The 17,811-nt window shown below is 34.5% G+C and overlaps 1 protein-coding gene across 1 annotated transcript; it reads left to right on the top strand.

Annotated features, from left to right (window-relative positions):
• The first annotated feature begins 16,824 nt into the window (after positions 1-16,824).
• LOC149246733 (uncharacterized) lies at positions 16,825-17,280 on the top strand. Its single transcript, XM_089442394.1, has one exon. It carries the CDS (start codon positions 16,825-16,827, stop codon positions 17,278-17,280), a length of 456 nt encoding a protein of 151 aa, XP_089298520.1.
• Positions 17,281-17,811: the final 531 nt, after the last annotated feature.

Here is a 17,811-nt window from a genome sequence, read left to right as displayed (position 1 = left end):
AGGATCAAAGACCAATTAAGTCCCTTTATTTCTACTAACCGAGAAGCTAGAAAGGAGGCAGACCTAATCCTTCAAAGATTAAATCTAAAATAGAGCTTCATATGGATATATGATCCCTTAGATTTCATCTACAACAGAAGAAAGAAAAACAAGATGCCTCCCTGTATTCATCATCGCGTCCCTGAAATAGAAAAGTATGCCAACCAATTGGAATGGGTGGAAAACACGTTAGAAGACAAGGATAGTAGTGAAGTTGTTGTGGAAAACACATTAATTGATCTAGAGAAACAGCTTGATGAGGGTTCTTTCCTACAGGTGCCAGGAGAATCACAGGTGCAAGAAGAATCACAGGTACCAGAAGGATCAGAAGCACCGAACCTATCAGAGGTACCAAAGAAATCAGATATACCAAAGCAATCAGATATACCAAAGCAATCAGAGAAAAAAAACAGACCAGAGGCCACCATGAGTACCCCCAGTCTTACAGACTCCTCTAAATGAGGAGAAAAGCCTCAAGAGAAATAGGGAAGGGGCCACTACTTCAGAAAGAGCAACATCACAAACCTATGCAGAGACAAGCTGGGCTAAGAGACAAAGAGCGAATCTTGTCTCAGAACAGGAATATACAGAGGAGACAGCTGAGGTTACCAGCACAGAAAGAGATGGTAGCGGACATTCCACCCCATCTGGAGGCACTCTATAGCCTTCCACATCACACACTCAGATGTGGGAAAGACAACAAAGTGTTGAAGTATCCTCTTTCAGAATGCCAGCAGATAAAGACCAAGACATTAAGGAGAGATACAAATAAATAAAAGCTAGGAATGAGAGGCTGAAAGCCCAGACCTATGCATAGTATTTGAAGATGACCCCTACCAATTAGACAAGGCTTATGTCATCCTATGATGTTAAAGAGGGGAAAATGAAAATGACCTTCATCAAGCCAACCACTCAACAGCCAAGTACAGCAAAAGATTTTAAAAGAGTGAATTTTGAAGTACTCGCAAGTGATATTCATCCCATTGACCAGATTGAGTTTCATAAGAAAACAGGTGAAATAATTTATTCTACATTGACAGGGAAAGCCATAGCAGCCCACCAATTGTAGAACTCTTTAAACAATATGTCAGCTCAGTTTCAGTTGGAGAAGGCCTCCTCACATGCCAAAGATACAAGAATCAAGTCCTTAGAGGACTTAATGATAGGATTGGGACATGATCCCAACGATGTGAAAGCAACAGAGCAGCTATTAAAAAGAAGAATGATAACGTTGCTTCACTGAAGAAGCAGCTCAAAATTCCTCAGCTGCATCACCCTCAAACAATGGAAGTCCTAGAAGCACAAAAAGGGTATGAAGAGCTTATGGACCTAGTCTTAAAGCAAAATGATCATCTTAAAGAAACTGAGAAGGAATTGGACACTTTGATGCATTCCAAGCAAAGTGATCTAGCCACAAATTCCACAACTGCCATCCCCACAGTGACAACAACAATTCCTTCCACAATGGCAGCATCATTGGCACCTATAGCTCCACCTGCCACAGCACTACCAATTACAACTGAGTCCACTACAACAGCAGGTACTTCAACTGAAAAAATAGTAGAATTGGTAAAAGCTATGGAGGAGATGTCCATCCAAGCTACAGAGCTCAAAAGATTAAAGGATAAAGTGGCAAGCTTAGAAACTGATTGTAAACTTGCCCAAATTCAGCAAAGAGAAGAGACACAGAAGGCCCTAAGGATGGGTGAGAAAATCAAAGTCCTAGAGAAAGATTTAACACTGTAAAAGCCACTAGGACAAACTAAAGAGATGCTCTGGGCCAATATCATTGACTCTGTTAATGATATTTGGCCATTAATCCAAGTTATATTTGAGCAAACTGAATTGGTGAAGGTAGTCACTGAGGCTATCCAGAAAGTAAGGGAAGAATTAGGAGACCAACCTGAGGATGCAAATCGACTCATCCACCTCCTGAACAGTAAGAACAGATATGAGCTCCATGAGCTTGGTGTAGAGGATAGGACTGAAGCCATCCTAGAGATTAAAAAGGTTCTTTCCAAAAGAAACCTCATGCTCAACTTAGAAGAAAAATGCCATAATATGCATGTAGCCATTGGCAGATTCATGGCTAAATTTCAAATTTTGAGGGACAAAGGCCTTCCCAGTCCTATGGTCATCAATGATAAACTCATGACCCAATTGGACTATAGTGATAAACTCAGGAAGTTAGCCAAGGAATAAGCCAGATCTTCAGGCATTAAAGCTTTGCCCACTAGCAGAGTATTACATGATACATTGGAAAACCTGTTTTTCCTATAACATGAAGAAAACATTTGTTTCTCACCAAGCCCAGTTTTGCAAAATACACAGAGGCAGACAAAATCTACAGAAGAATGTTAAAGATGAGATTGCCTGAGGCTGAATGGTGGGAAAAAATGACAGATTTACTATGTAAAAGTTTTACATCAGAAAGTTACCACAGTAAATCTCAAGGAAGCTAGGTGAAATAGGTGAAAGACAGATAAGCAGGGTCAAAGAGTAACAGAGTCAAAGAGTATCAGCGAAATATCAAAGTAAAGAAGATTCCAGCATGAAAATACCACAACTATCAGGCAAATTAAAGGGCTCAAAACTCAACAGAAACAGCCAACAACATCACAATAAAAGGGAAAACAAGATGCAGTTTCACATATGTCTCTATCTTCATGCATGAAGATATTTTATTCCCTAGATTAAATCTCAAACTGTTATGATATATTTTGTAATTTTTTTTTTTTGTATAAATACTTCACATTTTGAAGTATGTAGAGTGGATTCCATGACATTTCTATAGACTTTTTCTCTCAAATCAAAATTCTATTGTATCAATGACTGGATTGGCTTGTTGGATCAAGGAATAAAGATTAGATATTTTACAGGATTCTTGTGTAAATCGAAATACAAATAAGTATTCTCTCATGTTTATTGTTGTTTTCTCTTATGTTTCTTCATAATCTTTTTTGTTTCTCTAAAATCTAAATGTATATCAAGGAATGATATTTCAAAAATTGCTTGAATGCATTCTGTCTTGACTGTTTTACATTCTGAATGTTTTCTCCTAAACTATCTTAGCTAAGGAATTCTTAACTGCTCCTTTACTTCCGTAGTTTCTCCTCTAGTCTATAACAAATAATTCTTAATTGCCCTTTGTTCATGATCACCCTTTGTTCTTCATTCTGATCTCGGTCCAAGGATTCTTAAGTGCCCTTTCACCCTAGTTAGAATCATTTCATCCATCAGACCTGAAGATTTGCCTTTTTCTTTGCTAGCCTGCCCTGTAAACATTCCCTTTAATGATCTAGTCCAGTTATGCTCTCCATTTATTGACTCCATAGCCCAATGGCTTGAAGACCTAGCTCTATCCATCTGCTCTAATAATTCCACCACCCAACCTTCAACTCAAAACAAAACCCCATGAACACTAAGAACTAGCCTGAAATCCCATAAAAACAAAGCTAAATTATAAAGAGAGAGCTCTCTCTGGACTCAGGTTGGCTAGAACCTAAGCCTAAAAGATTGGTTTGTGGTTACCTCACATGATTCCTTCTTTTGATAACTTCTAGGGAAAACTTCTCAGTGATAACAGGTTCTTCACTTAGAAATTGAAGTATACCCACAAAATGTTAAATGATTTAGATAGAATGAACTGAAGTTCAATTTATTTTCCAAAGTGTTCGCAGGGTGATACGGATGGCATCTACTCAGCACGTCAAGCACATGGTTTTTCTTGGACATCGCCTTCTATAGCCAAATTTTATTCCAAAATAACATCTTCACTACCATGGAATAGCTTCCCCATGATGTCAAATGCCATTTAAGAAGTTTATCAAATAGGAAGAGTGTAATTGACTATTTTTTAGCTCGATTATCCCAAGCTACCGGTTCATAGTCACCTTCCAAATAGAAGAGAAAATGCAAGGAGTTTGTTGGAAAAAGTTTGAAATAGAGGAGAACGTGCAAACAATTATGTTGGCAAAGTATCAATACAAGTGGAGACTCGAACATGACACAGACTTGGTCTAACGACAACAGTCACGTGGTAAAAAATGATTCAAATGAAAATGATTGGATTAAGGACGAGGAAAATGGAGGGAAAGGATTTGCTAGGGTGAACAGTGTCTGCTCGCCCTAATCCCACAAAGAAACATCTTCGGTGTAACTAATCTACATTTTCTTCTATAATTTGTATATTCTATTGGATCTCTTTTTCTATATAAAATAATGTCTACACTTGGGGTTTCCTTAGTTTTCTCTATGAGTATTATAACCTTGTTAATTTGAAGAGGTAAAACTACTAAAAATTTGATATCTAATGAAGTTTTTCTTGCATATTTTGGACAAGGATTAAACACAAATGCAATATCACTAAAATGCAAGTATTTTTCTAATACAACTTCCTTGCAACATATAAATTACTTTAATATTAATATTTATCAGTGATATTTGAAGGGATTAGTACTACTACAGTTAAAATTGAGTAGCTCTAATTTTGTGGCCTTACCTTTAATGGCTTTGACTCTTTGTACTAGTTGCTTCTCTTTTTTGCAAAGTGTTTCAACTATTTCTCTTTCTAGTGGGATGTTCTTGTTGCATCCTTTTTTTGCAGAATGTTGAATTCAATTTTGCAAAATGTTTAGGAAAATGTTGGAAGATGTTATTTGCATAATATTTTAGTGATTAAATGACTTTTATAGCTACAACCCTAGTTCCTATTAATTTCTCAAATAAAATTTTGTAGTTGTGATAATGTACAACTAAAATGGAAATTCAAATGTAAATATTCAATTGTATCTTGTCTTCATTTTTCCTAAATTTTTGTTATTAATGAAATCTAAATCAAGTGAATTTTCATCTCCATGACACAACAAGAAATATGGCATGTGCATCCAACTCAACAAATTACATCATGAATCACCACCAAATCTAACTCTTACCCACCCTATGTGTCTGCATTTTAGACTTTCTTGATGTTGTTGGAAATACTGAGAGAGGGATGAATCAGTGTTTCTCTTCAATTAGTCAATGTTAAATTCAGAAAGCATTAATTATCATTAGCATCATATAAACATAAACAATAATCAACACCATTCAAAAATGCACAACAATAAAGACATTACACTAGATATTTTTAGGCGGAAACCCTTCTGCGTGGAAAAACCATCAGACGCTTCTTAATATTTTTCTTCAATAATTTACATCAATAGGAAGCTCCAACTTCCAAGATTTTTAGCATCAAATGAAGGAGGCTCCAACAACCTGGTTTACTAACTTCAATTGGAAGGATGCTCCAACACCTTGGTTTACAGACTCCAACCCGAAGGAAACTCCAACTCCTTAATTTACTAGCTTTGACTAGAAGGATGTTGTGACACCCTACACAGACACCAACTTACCTTAGCACCACCCTCTCACCCTAAAATGTTCTCAGGCTCCAACCTAAAGGAGATTCACCTCTCTTGCATTGTAACACCATGTCACCCTAGGATATAGAAGATAAAATAAGGATATAACACCTGGAATATATTGCTCAACCATTGCTACCAATAATATTGTTGTACTATTTCTTCTTCTGCCTAACTATCATAATGTTGTCACAATATTGTTGTTAATGCCATTGTTATTACTATTGCCATCAATGACATAGATCTACCATTTTCATAAAACAAATCACATTAACAATAGTTGCAAACTCTAGCCCAATGCATCAAACAATATCTAAAACAACACACTTTATTTCTCTACTCAATTAACAACAACAAATCAATAACATTTACTGCAACATAAGTCCTTTGAGCCAATCCTCTAGAAGCATCAACAACATACTAAACCCTTATTTGTCTCAACAAGCTTTAGAAACAAATCATTTATTTGTCAAACCGCAACAATACATAGCTCAAGATAATTTTAATAGTGCACCAAACCCTAGCTAGTTAATTCTTGCTCAACCATATCAATTATCACATACAACAAGTATTAATCCCTAGCAACAATATGAGACCTTTGTTCATCATGCATATCAAAACCTGTCAAATCCATTATATCAACATCAATACCAAAATTATAAATCCTCACTAGATAGATCATATCAATGCAACTAGATAGATCATATCAATGCATCATAATCTTACTTGCCAACATAATATCCATGTCAATGGCAAAACTATAGCATCATGTCAAGCTTCCTGATTATCCCTAACTGCAACATCACCTAATCAACTAATATCAAGCATTCTAACATAACCCTTAACCATATAAATAATATATCGACACTAATACAATAACTGACTCATGAAAATACATAACACAACAACATACATTGTCATCAATACAACATGTAAGTCACTTTCTTTCACACCCAACCATCAATGGTAGCTATCTAAACTCTCTGCCTAAACCCATCATGAGTAACTCTCCCCACTAATAACAATGCTACAATTTTTCCATCACACATTTGTTATATATTTGACAAAATGAAAATGTCAAATAAAAAATATTGAACCCTCAACCTTAACATCCCAACTCTTTTATGTAATGTTGGTTGATAAACTTTTATAGTGTTCTGAAAGAACTTGAGGATCCCTGTGCCACTTCACACTAATGCCAATTGATGTTTGTGTTCTGTTATTTCATTGTTATATATGTATACCAAGTCCACCTCATATCGAAGTTACTCTAAGTCCATGTTATGTTCATGGTGAGTACCGATCTTGGACTGCGCTAGCACATAAAAGACACTGGCTTCTGGTGATTGCACGGTGTGTCACGAACCATTACAATGCATGTTACTCGACCTCTGCCTAAGGATTACACTGATAAATCTTGCTTGGCTTCTATTACAGGTTTGAAGATACTGGTTATACACTACTAGCTGACATCAAGGATCTCACTCCTTTCGGAGTAGAACAGAACATTCTACATCTTGGATCAATATAACGTAATGTAGCTTCCACACGCACAACAAAATGCAGCACTCCATGCACAGTGCGCGAGTCACAACGGTTGGTTCACGATTCTAGACAAGTATAATGGAAACCAAACAACATCACAATTGGTACATGAGATGATTACACCGAAGCACATATTTTCATTGCGTTGTGGTATGTAACTTAAAGAAGCGTCCTCACTCTAACGAGTTCATTGCCTTAGAAATTTTTATGATTTAGGTTAGTGTCAGCCATTCGAACCAAACTGCCAACAAGAAAATGGATTTTTAATGAAATTTTTATGATTGAGGTTAGTGTCAGCCGTTCGAACCAAATGCCAACAAGAAAATGGGTTTTTAATGAAATTTTTATGATTGAGGTTAGTGTCAGCCATTCGAACCAAAGTGCCAACAAGAAAATGGGTTTTTAATAACTTTGTGGGCTCAACAAATGATGCCGCGAATAAATACATCATTCAATACTGGAAAATACTTCATAGATAAGATGCCACACATTGTGGGGATTAACCCTTGTTATCCAATGCAGGTTCAAGTTACGAAATTCATTGGGTTCCACTTGCCTAGAATTAAATCACAATAAAAAGGGTGCAAGTTCTAAAATGATTGCGAGTTTGAGCAATCCGTAGGGTTTAATGCCCTAACTTGGCCCCAAATACCTGACCTCCTGATGCCATGATCCTAGGTACTTTGATAAGTTGAATCTGCCTAATAGCAAGTGACCCAATAGCATGATTCTTGATATCCCATTACTTGATAGATCCCTCACTTTCTATCCTTATTAACTGATAGATGTATTGACATCTGTCAATATCCAGAGTTGAGCGTTGGTCGTTGTCCGGAGTACTCCCTAATGCCTGATGCCCGATATTGAATTTGTCTATCTACTAGGACAACTTACACTGATGATTTGCTAATACTCTGCTAGTGTGGTAAAGTTCTGAAATCCCGAAAAGCCCAGTGCCATCAGTTAATGGAAAAGAAAGAACTATCATTCAATATTTTGTCTATACTAAGATAGAAATGCACTTGGGAAGGTTGTGAGTTGCATTTATCCTTGAAATATATGATGGGCATACATTCCAATATGTCTGTTAACAAAGTTCGCAGTTAATTATAAATGACAAGAACAATTATTATGGCGTGAGAGAAAGTTTGCAAACGCCATAAACACATCTTAAGGATTACAGACCATGTAGAGCCATCTCTGCATTTCTACAACTTTAAGTGTATGTGATTCCTTAACATAATGAATTAATAAAAAGAAGTACATTTATTGATAGAGTTTAACACATCTTAAATTTGTTTCTTTAATATTTTAATAATGTGAAGATCTGAATTATTAATATGGGAGAGATGTTGGTATATTTAAAAATAGTAAAATAATATTTTAAATTAATAACTAGCAATCACAAAAAAATTAATGTTTACTATAATTAAAATGCTTTAATTCACACTTTAATTTTACATAACTTTATATAGAGATATAAAGTAATGGAAAATTTAACAACAACAAAAATTTACCTTTTAGTATGAGGAAGAAATTTAATTTCTTGTAATCTCTTCACTACTTAATATGGAGATAAGTAAGGAAAAAAAAATACATTTTAGTATAAAGAAGAAATATAATTTCTTCACTACTTAATATGAGATGACAAAAAATAGTATTATTAATATTACATGATGTGTAATTCATCCTTGGTTAGTGTGATATTTAAAACAAAAATATATTAATAACAACAAATTTCAATGTCCATATTAAATAACAAAGAAAAATAACATAATTTAAATTAAAAAAATTCTTATATTTTCACTTTTTAGAGAGTTGTGTAATTTATTTCAATTTTAGTATGGAATTTATATATAAGGTTTTAAAATTATCAATAACATAGAAAAAATTTATATTTGTTATATATAAAATATTTCAATAACGCCATATAGAGAGAGAAAAATTGAGAGAATTCTTATTTCATTAATAGTTGTTGTAGGAGGAGATTTGTAATTCTTTCCATGCTTAATATGGAGTTGATATGTAATATTTTAGAAAATATTAATAATAAAAATAATTAAATGTGGAAAAACATGAAGGGACATGTTTTAACATTTTAATGTGGAGAATGTGAATTACAAATAAAATGTTTCAATGTCAACTACATATCAATATTATAATAACCAAGCATAAGTTTGCATGTGAAAATATTTGATCCCTTTATACCCTGGATAGATACACAATTAAGATGGATTGTTTATGTTATGGTACAAATTAAATAAATTATTTAAAATAAATAGTAAAATTGTAAATGAAAATTAGAATTACAACATAATTTATAATTTTATGTTTTTTAACTAATTTAGTCATTTCAAAAAACAAAATTACAATACTGACCTTCCTAGCCTTTTACAATGTCAAAATTATAGTGAGCTCGAAAGGCTTCTCTCCAAGCTTTTTGAGCATAGGAATAAAATCTTAAATCAAAATAGATAATTTGTTTCTTTAGGTCCCATGGACCATTATTTGGTCTCAGCGGACGTTAATCATCATCATCATCATCATTATAAAAATTATATAAAAATTGTTACATTAAAAATAATTTATAAAAATATTTATTTTTTCTTTTTTTGTAATGGATAGAAAAACGATCTGTGCATCAAAAATAAGATAACATCCCTAAAATTAAAAATAATATTATAATATATTTAATGATTTTGTATCGGATAGAAAAACGATCTGTGCATAAAAATAAGATAACATCCCTAAAATTAAAAATAATATTATAATATATTTAGTGAATTTTTTTATAAAAATTTCATTTTATATTAGTTAGTATATGCTAGTTATACTTCCCATAGACAGGTCGTTTATATTGTAATCAGCTTTTTTTTGCTAATTTCTATAAAGTATTATATTAAAATAAATTTTTTTTTAAATTCAAAATCTTTTTTTAATTGATTTAAATTATTGAATAAAAAATTATTATTAGATTTCTTTTTTATTTGTCAATAAAAAATAATATATAAAATATAAATTTTAAAAAAATATTTAAATGACATCAGTATAATATTAAATATCTTATTTAATTTGTACCATAATTTAATTAATTAACAACATATATAATATTATTTTATTTTATTTCTATCTGTACTTATTACAGTCATTCGGTCCTGTAACACTAGCCATCCCGTTAGACTCACCCACTCCCCGGGTTTCACTCCTTCATCTATTAGAAGGTTCAATTTACCTATGTTTCAATTACAACTTTATATCTCTATATATCAAATTCCCAAATTTTATTTCTGTGAGATCGGTGGATAATTATTCGCACGCATCATTGGATTATTATGTTCTTGGTTCTTTGAATGGGATCAATACATATTATTTTATTGGATTATTATTTCCACGTGGATTATCATTTAGCTAATTACGGAATTATTATTATGAGGAATTTCAAATTTTAGACAAGTGATATATTTCAAATTCATTTTATGATAAAAATATTATTAATAATTTATTATTAAATTGAAAAAAAAACAATATAAATATTTTACTATTTACTAAATTAAAATATTAAAATAAAAATATTGAAAATTTATTTTTTAATAAAAAATATCAATCATCTTTACATATAGTTATTTTAATTGAGTGTTTTATATCATATTTTTATGGAACATGTTTTTAAGTAAAACATGGTTAACTTTTATATCACTCAAAGTAAGTAATATATTTAAAATGGAAGTGAAAATACATTTGTAATATTAATAGGTCAATTAATGTTGATAAATAATGTTTAAATTCACTTTAGGGTTATTGTTGATAAATAATGTTTAAATTCACTTTAGGGTTATTGTTAATCTTCTATATTGTGTATGTTATGATTTTAGAGTTAGTAGGAAAATCAAGTCTTTTAAAAGAATATTTGGATGCATATTAACAAATCATAGTCTGTTGATGTAATATATTATAATGCATATAATTAACAAATTGATTATTAGTTTGTTTGGGTGATTACATCATTTTATTTTAGATACTTTATAAAATTATATGATTAATTTGTAAATTATTCAATTTTAAGATATTTATAACTCTACATTTATAAGTTATATATTATTTAGAATAAATATCATGATTATGTGAAAAAAACTATTATTTTTTATGGAATTTTTCACCTATTAAAATTCAAATAAAGTATAGAGTATATAGTTTTATCTCACATTCTATCTTATAAATGCAAATGAGATTTTGCTACTACTTATCTAGAGTCATATGAATATATGCAAATCAAAACTTGCTAATATATACAACATCCAACTCACTTCCTAAATTAAATATGTGATTTCCAAGAATGAAACACATATTCTTGACTATTAAACCTAGTTAAAATATTCAAATTTAAAATATTTAGATATTTTATTGATATTTGTGAAAATAATAGTAACAACCATTATCATCAAAACCAGCTCAGTAATGAAAAAAATTAATATATTTTTACATTAAGTATAAAAAATAAAATTATTTTTATGATTCAATTGAAAGAATTCAGTTAAACATTGATCATAATTCAAGAAAATATCATGAAAATTTATTTTCATGATTTTAAAAGCCACTAATAAATTAAAAAGAATAATTATTTTTTAGATATAACCATAGTCTTATTTTTATTAATAAAAACATATATTCATATATTAAAAATTTGATTTAAAAAATTAAAATCTAAATTATTTAAACATATTTAATAAGCTTATTATATCTTCTTGAAATAATTTAACTTGAAAATATTAAATATTATATGACACTAAATAATGATAAAATATTAATATCATAATTTAGATTAAATACCATTTAAATTTAAATTAAATATTAAAGTTAAATATTATATAGAAAGGAATGCTATCATGAACGGTAGATTGGGGTTGGATAGAGGAGGAGACAGGCGCGAATGGTGAAGGAGTTACAGGCAGGGAAAACCGTGTCGCCAGAGTTTGAAAAGATTCAGGGCCTACTACTAATGGAGACACGCAAGGGAGGGAGCTCCCCTCCCTCCTACAAAACTATTGTTGCTAATAAAGGTAAGTCCCCTCTGGGCAAAGTCAGAGATTTGGAGGAAGAGGAACAGAGTAATAATGAAAAGGAAACAGAGGGGGGCAGACCCAAGGAAAATGTCAGCACTAAAGACAAAGAAGAAGAAGACAAAAGTCAGGGTACTAAGAACAATAAACAAAAGGGACTGTGCAGACCCAAAATGGAGGTCACTCCCAAAGTGGTGTTAAACGATCCTGCACTTCAGGCACACGGAGAACATATGGGGACCTACGGTATAATCTGCAAGTTTATGGGAATATGGCCCACAGAAAAGGCTTTACAATTATGGATCAAGTATCACTAGAAACCCAAAGGAAGTATAGATCTGCATCTAGGGTCCAAGGGATTTTTCACGGTGGTGTTCACAAACATCGAAGACAAAGACAGAATATTCAAAGGAGGACCCTAATTTTATGCAGCAGCTAGCCTCTATATGCGGCCTTGGAAGATGAACTTTGTGCCAGAGCGGGAGACTTTCACTTCAGTACCGGTCTGGGTAAGACTTTATTCTCTTCCTCTTGATTATTGGCAAACTGAATCACTTGCTGCCATAGGTAACAAACTAGGACGTTTTGTCAAAGCTTCGGAAGCCACAAGAAGAGGCAAATACACTTCCTATGCAAGGATCTGTGTGGAAATGGATCTATCAGGAGCTCTTCCGAATGAAGTCATCTTGGAAGTTTTTGATGAGGAATGGGTTCAAACAGTAGACTACGAGCATATCCCTTTCAGATGTCGTAAATGCCATGAACATGGACACTTGTTCAGAGATTGCCCTCTTAGTCAAGCAGAAAACAAAGGCAAAACTAAGGAAATGAAGGATCCAGATAGCTTCCAAAAAGTTATAAGCAGAGAAAAAGGTGGCAAAAAAGGATCAAGGCAACCACGTAATGAGGGGCAAAAGGTTAGCGAAAATAGGTATCATGTACTGGAGGAAAATGCAGAAATGGCAAATGGAGACCAATCTATGGAGGATGGCCCTAAGGGAATGGAAACAGAAATGAAAGAAGACTGCAACCCATCACAAGAGATGGATAATAAGAAAGAAAACATACTGAGTGAAATGGAACCAGAGATGGATCAGGAAATGACCCAAAGCAAAACAGATCTGGAAGATCATGAGCTTCAGGAAATTCTAGATAAGGAGCATCTAGATCTGGAAGGGTTCTTGAGGCAGGGGTCCATGGGAGGGATAGATTCACTACCCCAAGAAGACTGCAACAAAATTCAGCAACTATTCTTATGGAAAACTCAAGATAAAGATTTAGTAAATGAAAAAATCAATGAAAAGCAGGAACACAGAGGAGCTAAGATAATGAAAACTATTCCAAGCTTAGCAACAAGAAATGCAGGAAAAAAGAGAGGTAGGAAAAAGAAGAAGGACCTCTTGATGGAGTATGGAAAGTTAATGATAGACTCAGGTAAGATGAAAGACCTAACTAGTTATTCATTTAAAAATCTTTAAATATGAAGCTCACATCATGGTATATTAGAGGTCTAGGTAGTAAAAGAAAACAAAGAATGCTCAGTCATAGAATGAAACTGGAAATGCCAGATGTTATCTTCATCCAAGAAACTAAATGTTCCATCTAGAAAATAAAACAACTCCACAGCAAATGGCTTAATAGATTTGATTTCCTAGAGGTTAAAGCTGAAAACACAGCTAGGGGAATTCTAACTCTGTGGAATCCAAAGAAAATTAGTATAACAGATGCAGAAGCATCTAGAAACTATTTATCAATGGTCCTTCAACCAATGGGTGAGCCAAAAACCTTCCTGGTCACAAATGTGTATGGTCCTCAAAGAATAGATGACAAACTTAAATTATTAGACTCCCTTATTGATCTCAGACACAGACAGGCTGGGATTCCTTGGATCATGGGAGGGGACTTTAATATGATAAAATCGCTCTCGGAAAAAAGGGAGGTACCAGAGTGCTCAACAAAGACTCCTTAGCATTTCAAACTTTCAAAGAGGAGATGAAACTGGTGGATGCAACCCTAAACAATGTATTTTTTAATTGGAACAACAAAAGAGGAGGTAAGGCACAAGTAGCCTCTAAGTTGGATAGGTTCATGATTTCAGAGGAGCTATTGCTTACAAATAAAGAAATAACAACAACGGTCCTTCCCTTTGGAGGTTCCAACCACTGGTCGATTCAAATGGAAATCAAGGGTTTAATCTCTCCCAGGAACATGCCCTTCAGATTCGAGAACATTTGGCTCTCTCACCCGGATTTCATCAGCAATATTGAAAAGTGGTGGTCAGAGGATTTGCAATTCCAGGGCACAAAAATGTACCTCCTTCATAAAAGACTTAAGCATGTCAAGTTAAAACTAAAAGAGTGGAACAAAAAGGAGTTTGGTAATATTTTTGAGAACAAAAGATCATTGGAAATCAAATTACAAGAACTCAACCAGGCCCTAATCAAAGATGGCTTTGACAAAATCAAAAGTGATCAGGCTGATAAACATCACCAAGAATGGGATAATTTATGCAAACAAGAGGAAACATTCTGGAGGCAAAAGTCTAGAGTGCTATGGCTCAAGGAAGGAGAGCAGAATACAAAATTCTTTCACAGATCCACGATGGCCAATAGAGCACACAATAGAATCTCAACGATAAAGGATGAGAATGGACAACTACATAATACCCATAAAAGTATTGAAGCCATGCTTGTCCAGTATTTTCGAGATATCACCCGAGAAAATAATCCAGCTAGAGAACATTCCATCAAAGAAATCACAAGGCATATTCCTAAGTTAGTGTCTAGAGAGGATAATTTTAACCTCAACAGACTTGTTATCGGTGAAGAAGTTAGTGAGGTTCTTAAAGACATTAAGAACTGCAAAGCACTAGGTCCGGATGGTTTCAACGTGGATTTGTTTAAAGCTTGTTGGCATATTGTTAAACAAGACATTATGGATGTGGTGGAGGACTCCAGATCCAGTAAAATGATCCTGAAAGCCCTCAATACTTCCTTCATCTCCCTGATCCCCAAACAGGATTCGGCCCAAACTGTAGACAAATATAGACCCATTGCTTTATGCAATGTGGTTTACAAGATAATCTCTAAGGTAGTGGCAAACAGACTTAAACCTCTCCTTCCTTCTTTAGTTTCAGAGGAACAATCAGGGTATGTGGAGGGCAGACAAATCTTAAATAATATCATTCAAGCCCATGAGGTGGTCCATACACTTAATAGCAAAAAACAGGCGGGGATGATAATGCAATTAGATATAGCAAAAGCCTATGACAAGGTCAACTGGAGCTACATCAAAAAGGTTCTTACGGCTTTTGGGTTTGACCATAACTGGATCCGTCAAGGGTCATGGCTGTGGTGACCTCTTCCAATTTTTCAATTTTGGTGAATGGCTCCCCCTCAGAGATTTTCGTTCCTTCTAGAGGCCTCAGGTAGGGGGACCCGCTCTCTCCCTTTCTCTTCATTCTCATGATGGAGGGACTGGGCAGATCTATTAAGAATTCTAAAGAAATGGGCAGAACCAAAGGTATGCAATTATCGAAAAATGGTCAAGCTCTGACTCACCAACAATTTGTTGATGATACCATGCTGAAAGGGCTCCCCACAGTCAAAGAAGCTTCAGCCTATAATCTAATCCTGAAGGAATTTTCTCTGGCCACAGGTATGGAAGTCAATCTTTCCAAGTCAAAAAGAAATTTCTTAAATACTAATATTTCTATTCAGAAAAACATTTCGAGAATTCTGGGCTTCCAAAGGGACTCCCTCCCCACAAAGTATCTAGGAATTCCTCTTACAGACAGACCAATGCACAAAAGTATCTGGGAATAGACGATTAATAAATTGCAAGACAAAGTCAAAAATTGGACTTTTCGGGTCATGAATCTGGCAAGCAGGTTGGTTTTAACAAAGGCGGTTCTACAATCGATCCCAGTTTTCATGTTATCGACCCTCCCAGCTCCCAAAGGCGTTTTAGAGAAATTCAAAAACATTCAAAGAGATTTCCTCTGGGGTAAAGAAGAAACTAAGAAGAAATGGGCCCTGGTCTCTTGGTACAAAATCTGTAAACCCAAGGGACAAGGAGGGCTAGGCTTGGATCATCAGGAGATTCTCAATAAAACTCTAGGAGCCAAGCTTTGGTGACGTTGGGTTCAAGAGCCACAAGCTCAGTGGGCAAGAATCTGGAAAGAAAAATATGCTATCTCTTGGCACACTAAGGATCTAATAAGAATGTCTAGGAATGTGAAATGGTCTCACATCTGGAATAGAGCCTGGGACAACAAAAGCCTTGTTCAAAATAACAGCTTCCGGGAAATCAGAGCTAGTGATCTGGCACTCTTTTGGGAAGATAAGTGGCAGCAAGAACCAATACTGCTAACAGAGGATTTTGTAAGTCTCAAGCAAGAAACAGACAATCAAGGGTTAAATAAAGTCAAGGATTTCTGGGATCAAGCTCAGACCTCAGGAAAATGGAGAAGCTGGAGTAAACTTGACTATGGAGATGATAGCCCCATGAAAATTAAGGCAGAAGCTCTTGGAAGCTTACTTAAACAAAGAATGATTTTAGCTACAGAGGGGCAAGATCAATTGAGATGGGGCAATAACAATAAAGGTAACTTTGATCTTAAGGAAGCCAAAAGCATTCTTCTTGGGCTAGATTACAGGGCTCCAAACAAGACTTGGCAGCGCCTCTGGAAGCACCAAGGCTAGATGAAAATCAAGATTTTTATGTGGTTGGTTCATCATAAAAAAAATTTAACTTGGGACAACATACGGAAAAGGGGAGTCATGGGGCCCTCCAAATGTCAGTTTTGTGAAGAGAAGGAGGAAAATATGGAGCACATTCTCAACAGCTGCCCTTATACTACCTGGTTATGGGATTCCTTCTCTTCTATTTTCCAGCAATCAGACAGGGACAATAGTAGTATCACTAATACCCTGAACAATTGGAGAGTTAACTTTTTAGAGAATGAGTTCATTAATCTGGCTTGGACTTTTACGCCAAGCTTCATAATCTGGAATATTTGGAAGGAAAGGAATAAAAGGATTTTCAAAAGTGAAAAGTCCACCCCACAGGGTCTTTTTAATCTTATCCTGAAACAGCTTCGGGAGACTGTTAGTACCACGGTTCAAAATCTCCCCAATAAGCCTCCATCGGTGTCTGAGCTGAAAATTCTCAGACAATTGGGAATGAAAGGGATTATTCCTCAAGGTCTAAGCAGAAAGGACACGACACGGATATAGGGATGGAGTTCTGGCAACCTCCACCGAAAGGTTATCTGAAATACAACATTGATGGGGCTTCAAAAGGCAACCCGGGAACAGCTGGTTTTGGAGGAGTTTTAAGAGATGAAGAGGGAAAAATCATTTTTATCTTCCATTATCATCTTGGCAGAGCCACTAATAATATGGCAGAATTAATGGCGTTGGAACAATGCCTGGAGTTTCTGATCCAACACCGTTGCTCTAATGTCATTGTTGAAGCGGACTCAGAGATTACTATTAACTCTGTGAAAAGAATTAATTGTGGTACTCGGCCGGAGAAAGTTTCTAATCACTGGAAACTACTCCTGGTTTACCAAAGAATCCAGGTTCACCTCCAAGAGCTGCGAACGGTGAGTTTCAACCATGTTCGACGTTCGGCCAATAAACTAGCAGACCTTCTTGCCAACCAAGGGGTGAACAATGCTGAAAGCGGGATAGCATACAAGTGGCGGGAAATTCCTCCAAACCGTTTAAAGGTTCTCTGCGAGGAGCAAGCTACAGAAGACAAGG

Source organism: Pinus tabuliformis, chromosome 7 (assembly GCF_031772625.1).
Source record: "Pinus tabuliformis cultivar Carrire ecotype Pingquan chromosome 7, CPIR1, whole genome shotgun sequence".
Classification (NCBI taxonomy): domain Eukaryota; kingdom Viridiplantae; phylum Streptophyta; class Pinopsida; order Pinales; family Pinaceae; genus Pinus; species Pinus tabuliformis.
The sequence above is the reverse complement of the archived record's forward strand: the minus strand, read 5'-3'. Positions and strand labels throughout refer to the sequence as shown.

Excerpts from the sequence above, each read along its gene's own strand:
- LOC149246733 (XM_089442394.1), top strand. The coding sequence starts at position 16,825 with ATGGGGCCCTCCAAATGTCAGTTTTGTGAAGAGAAGGAGGAAAATATG.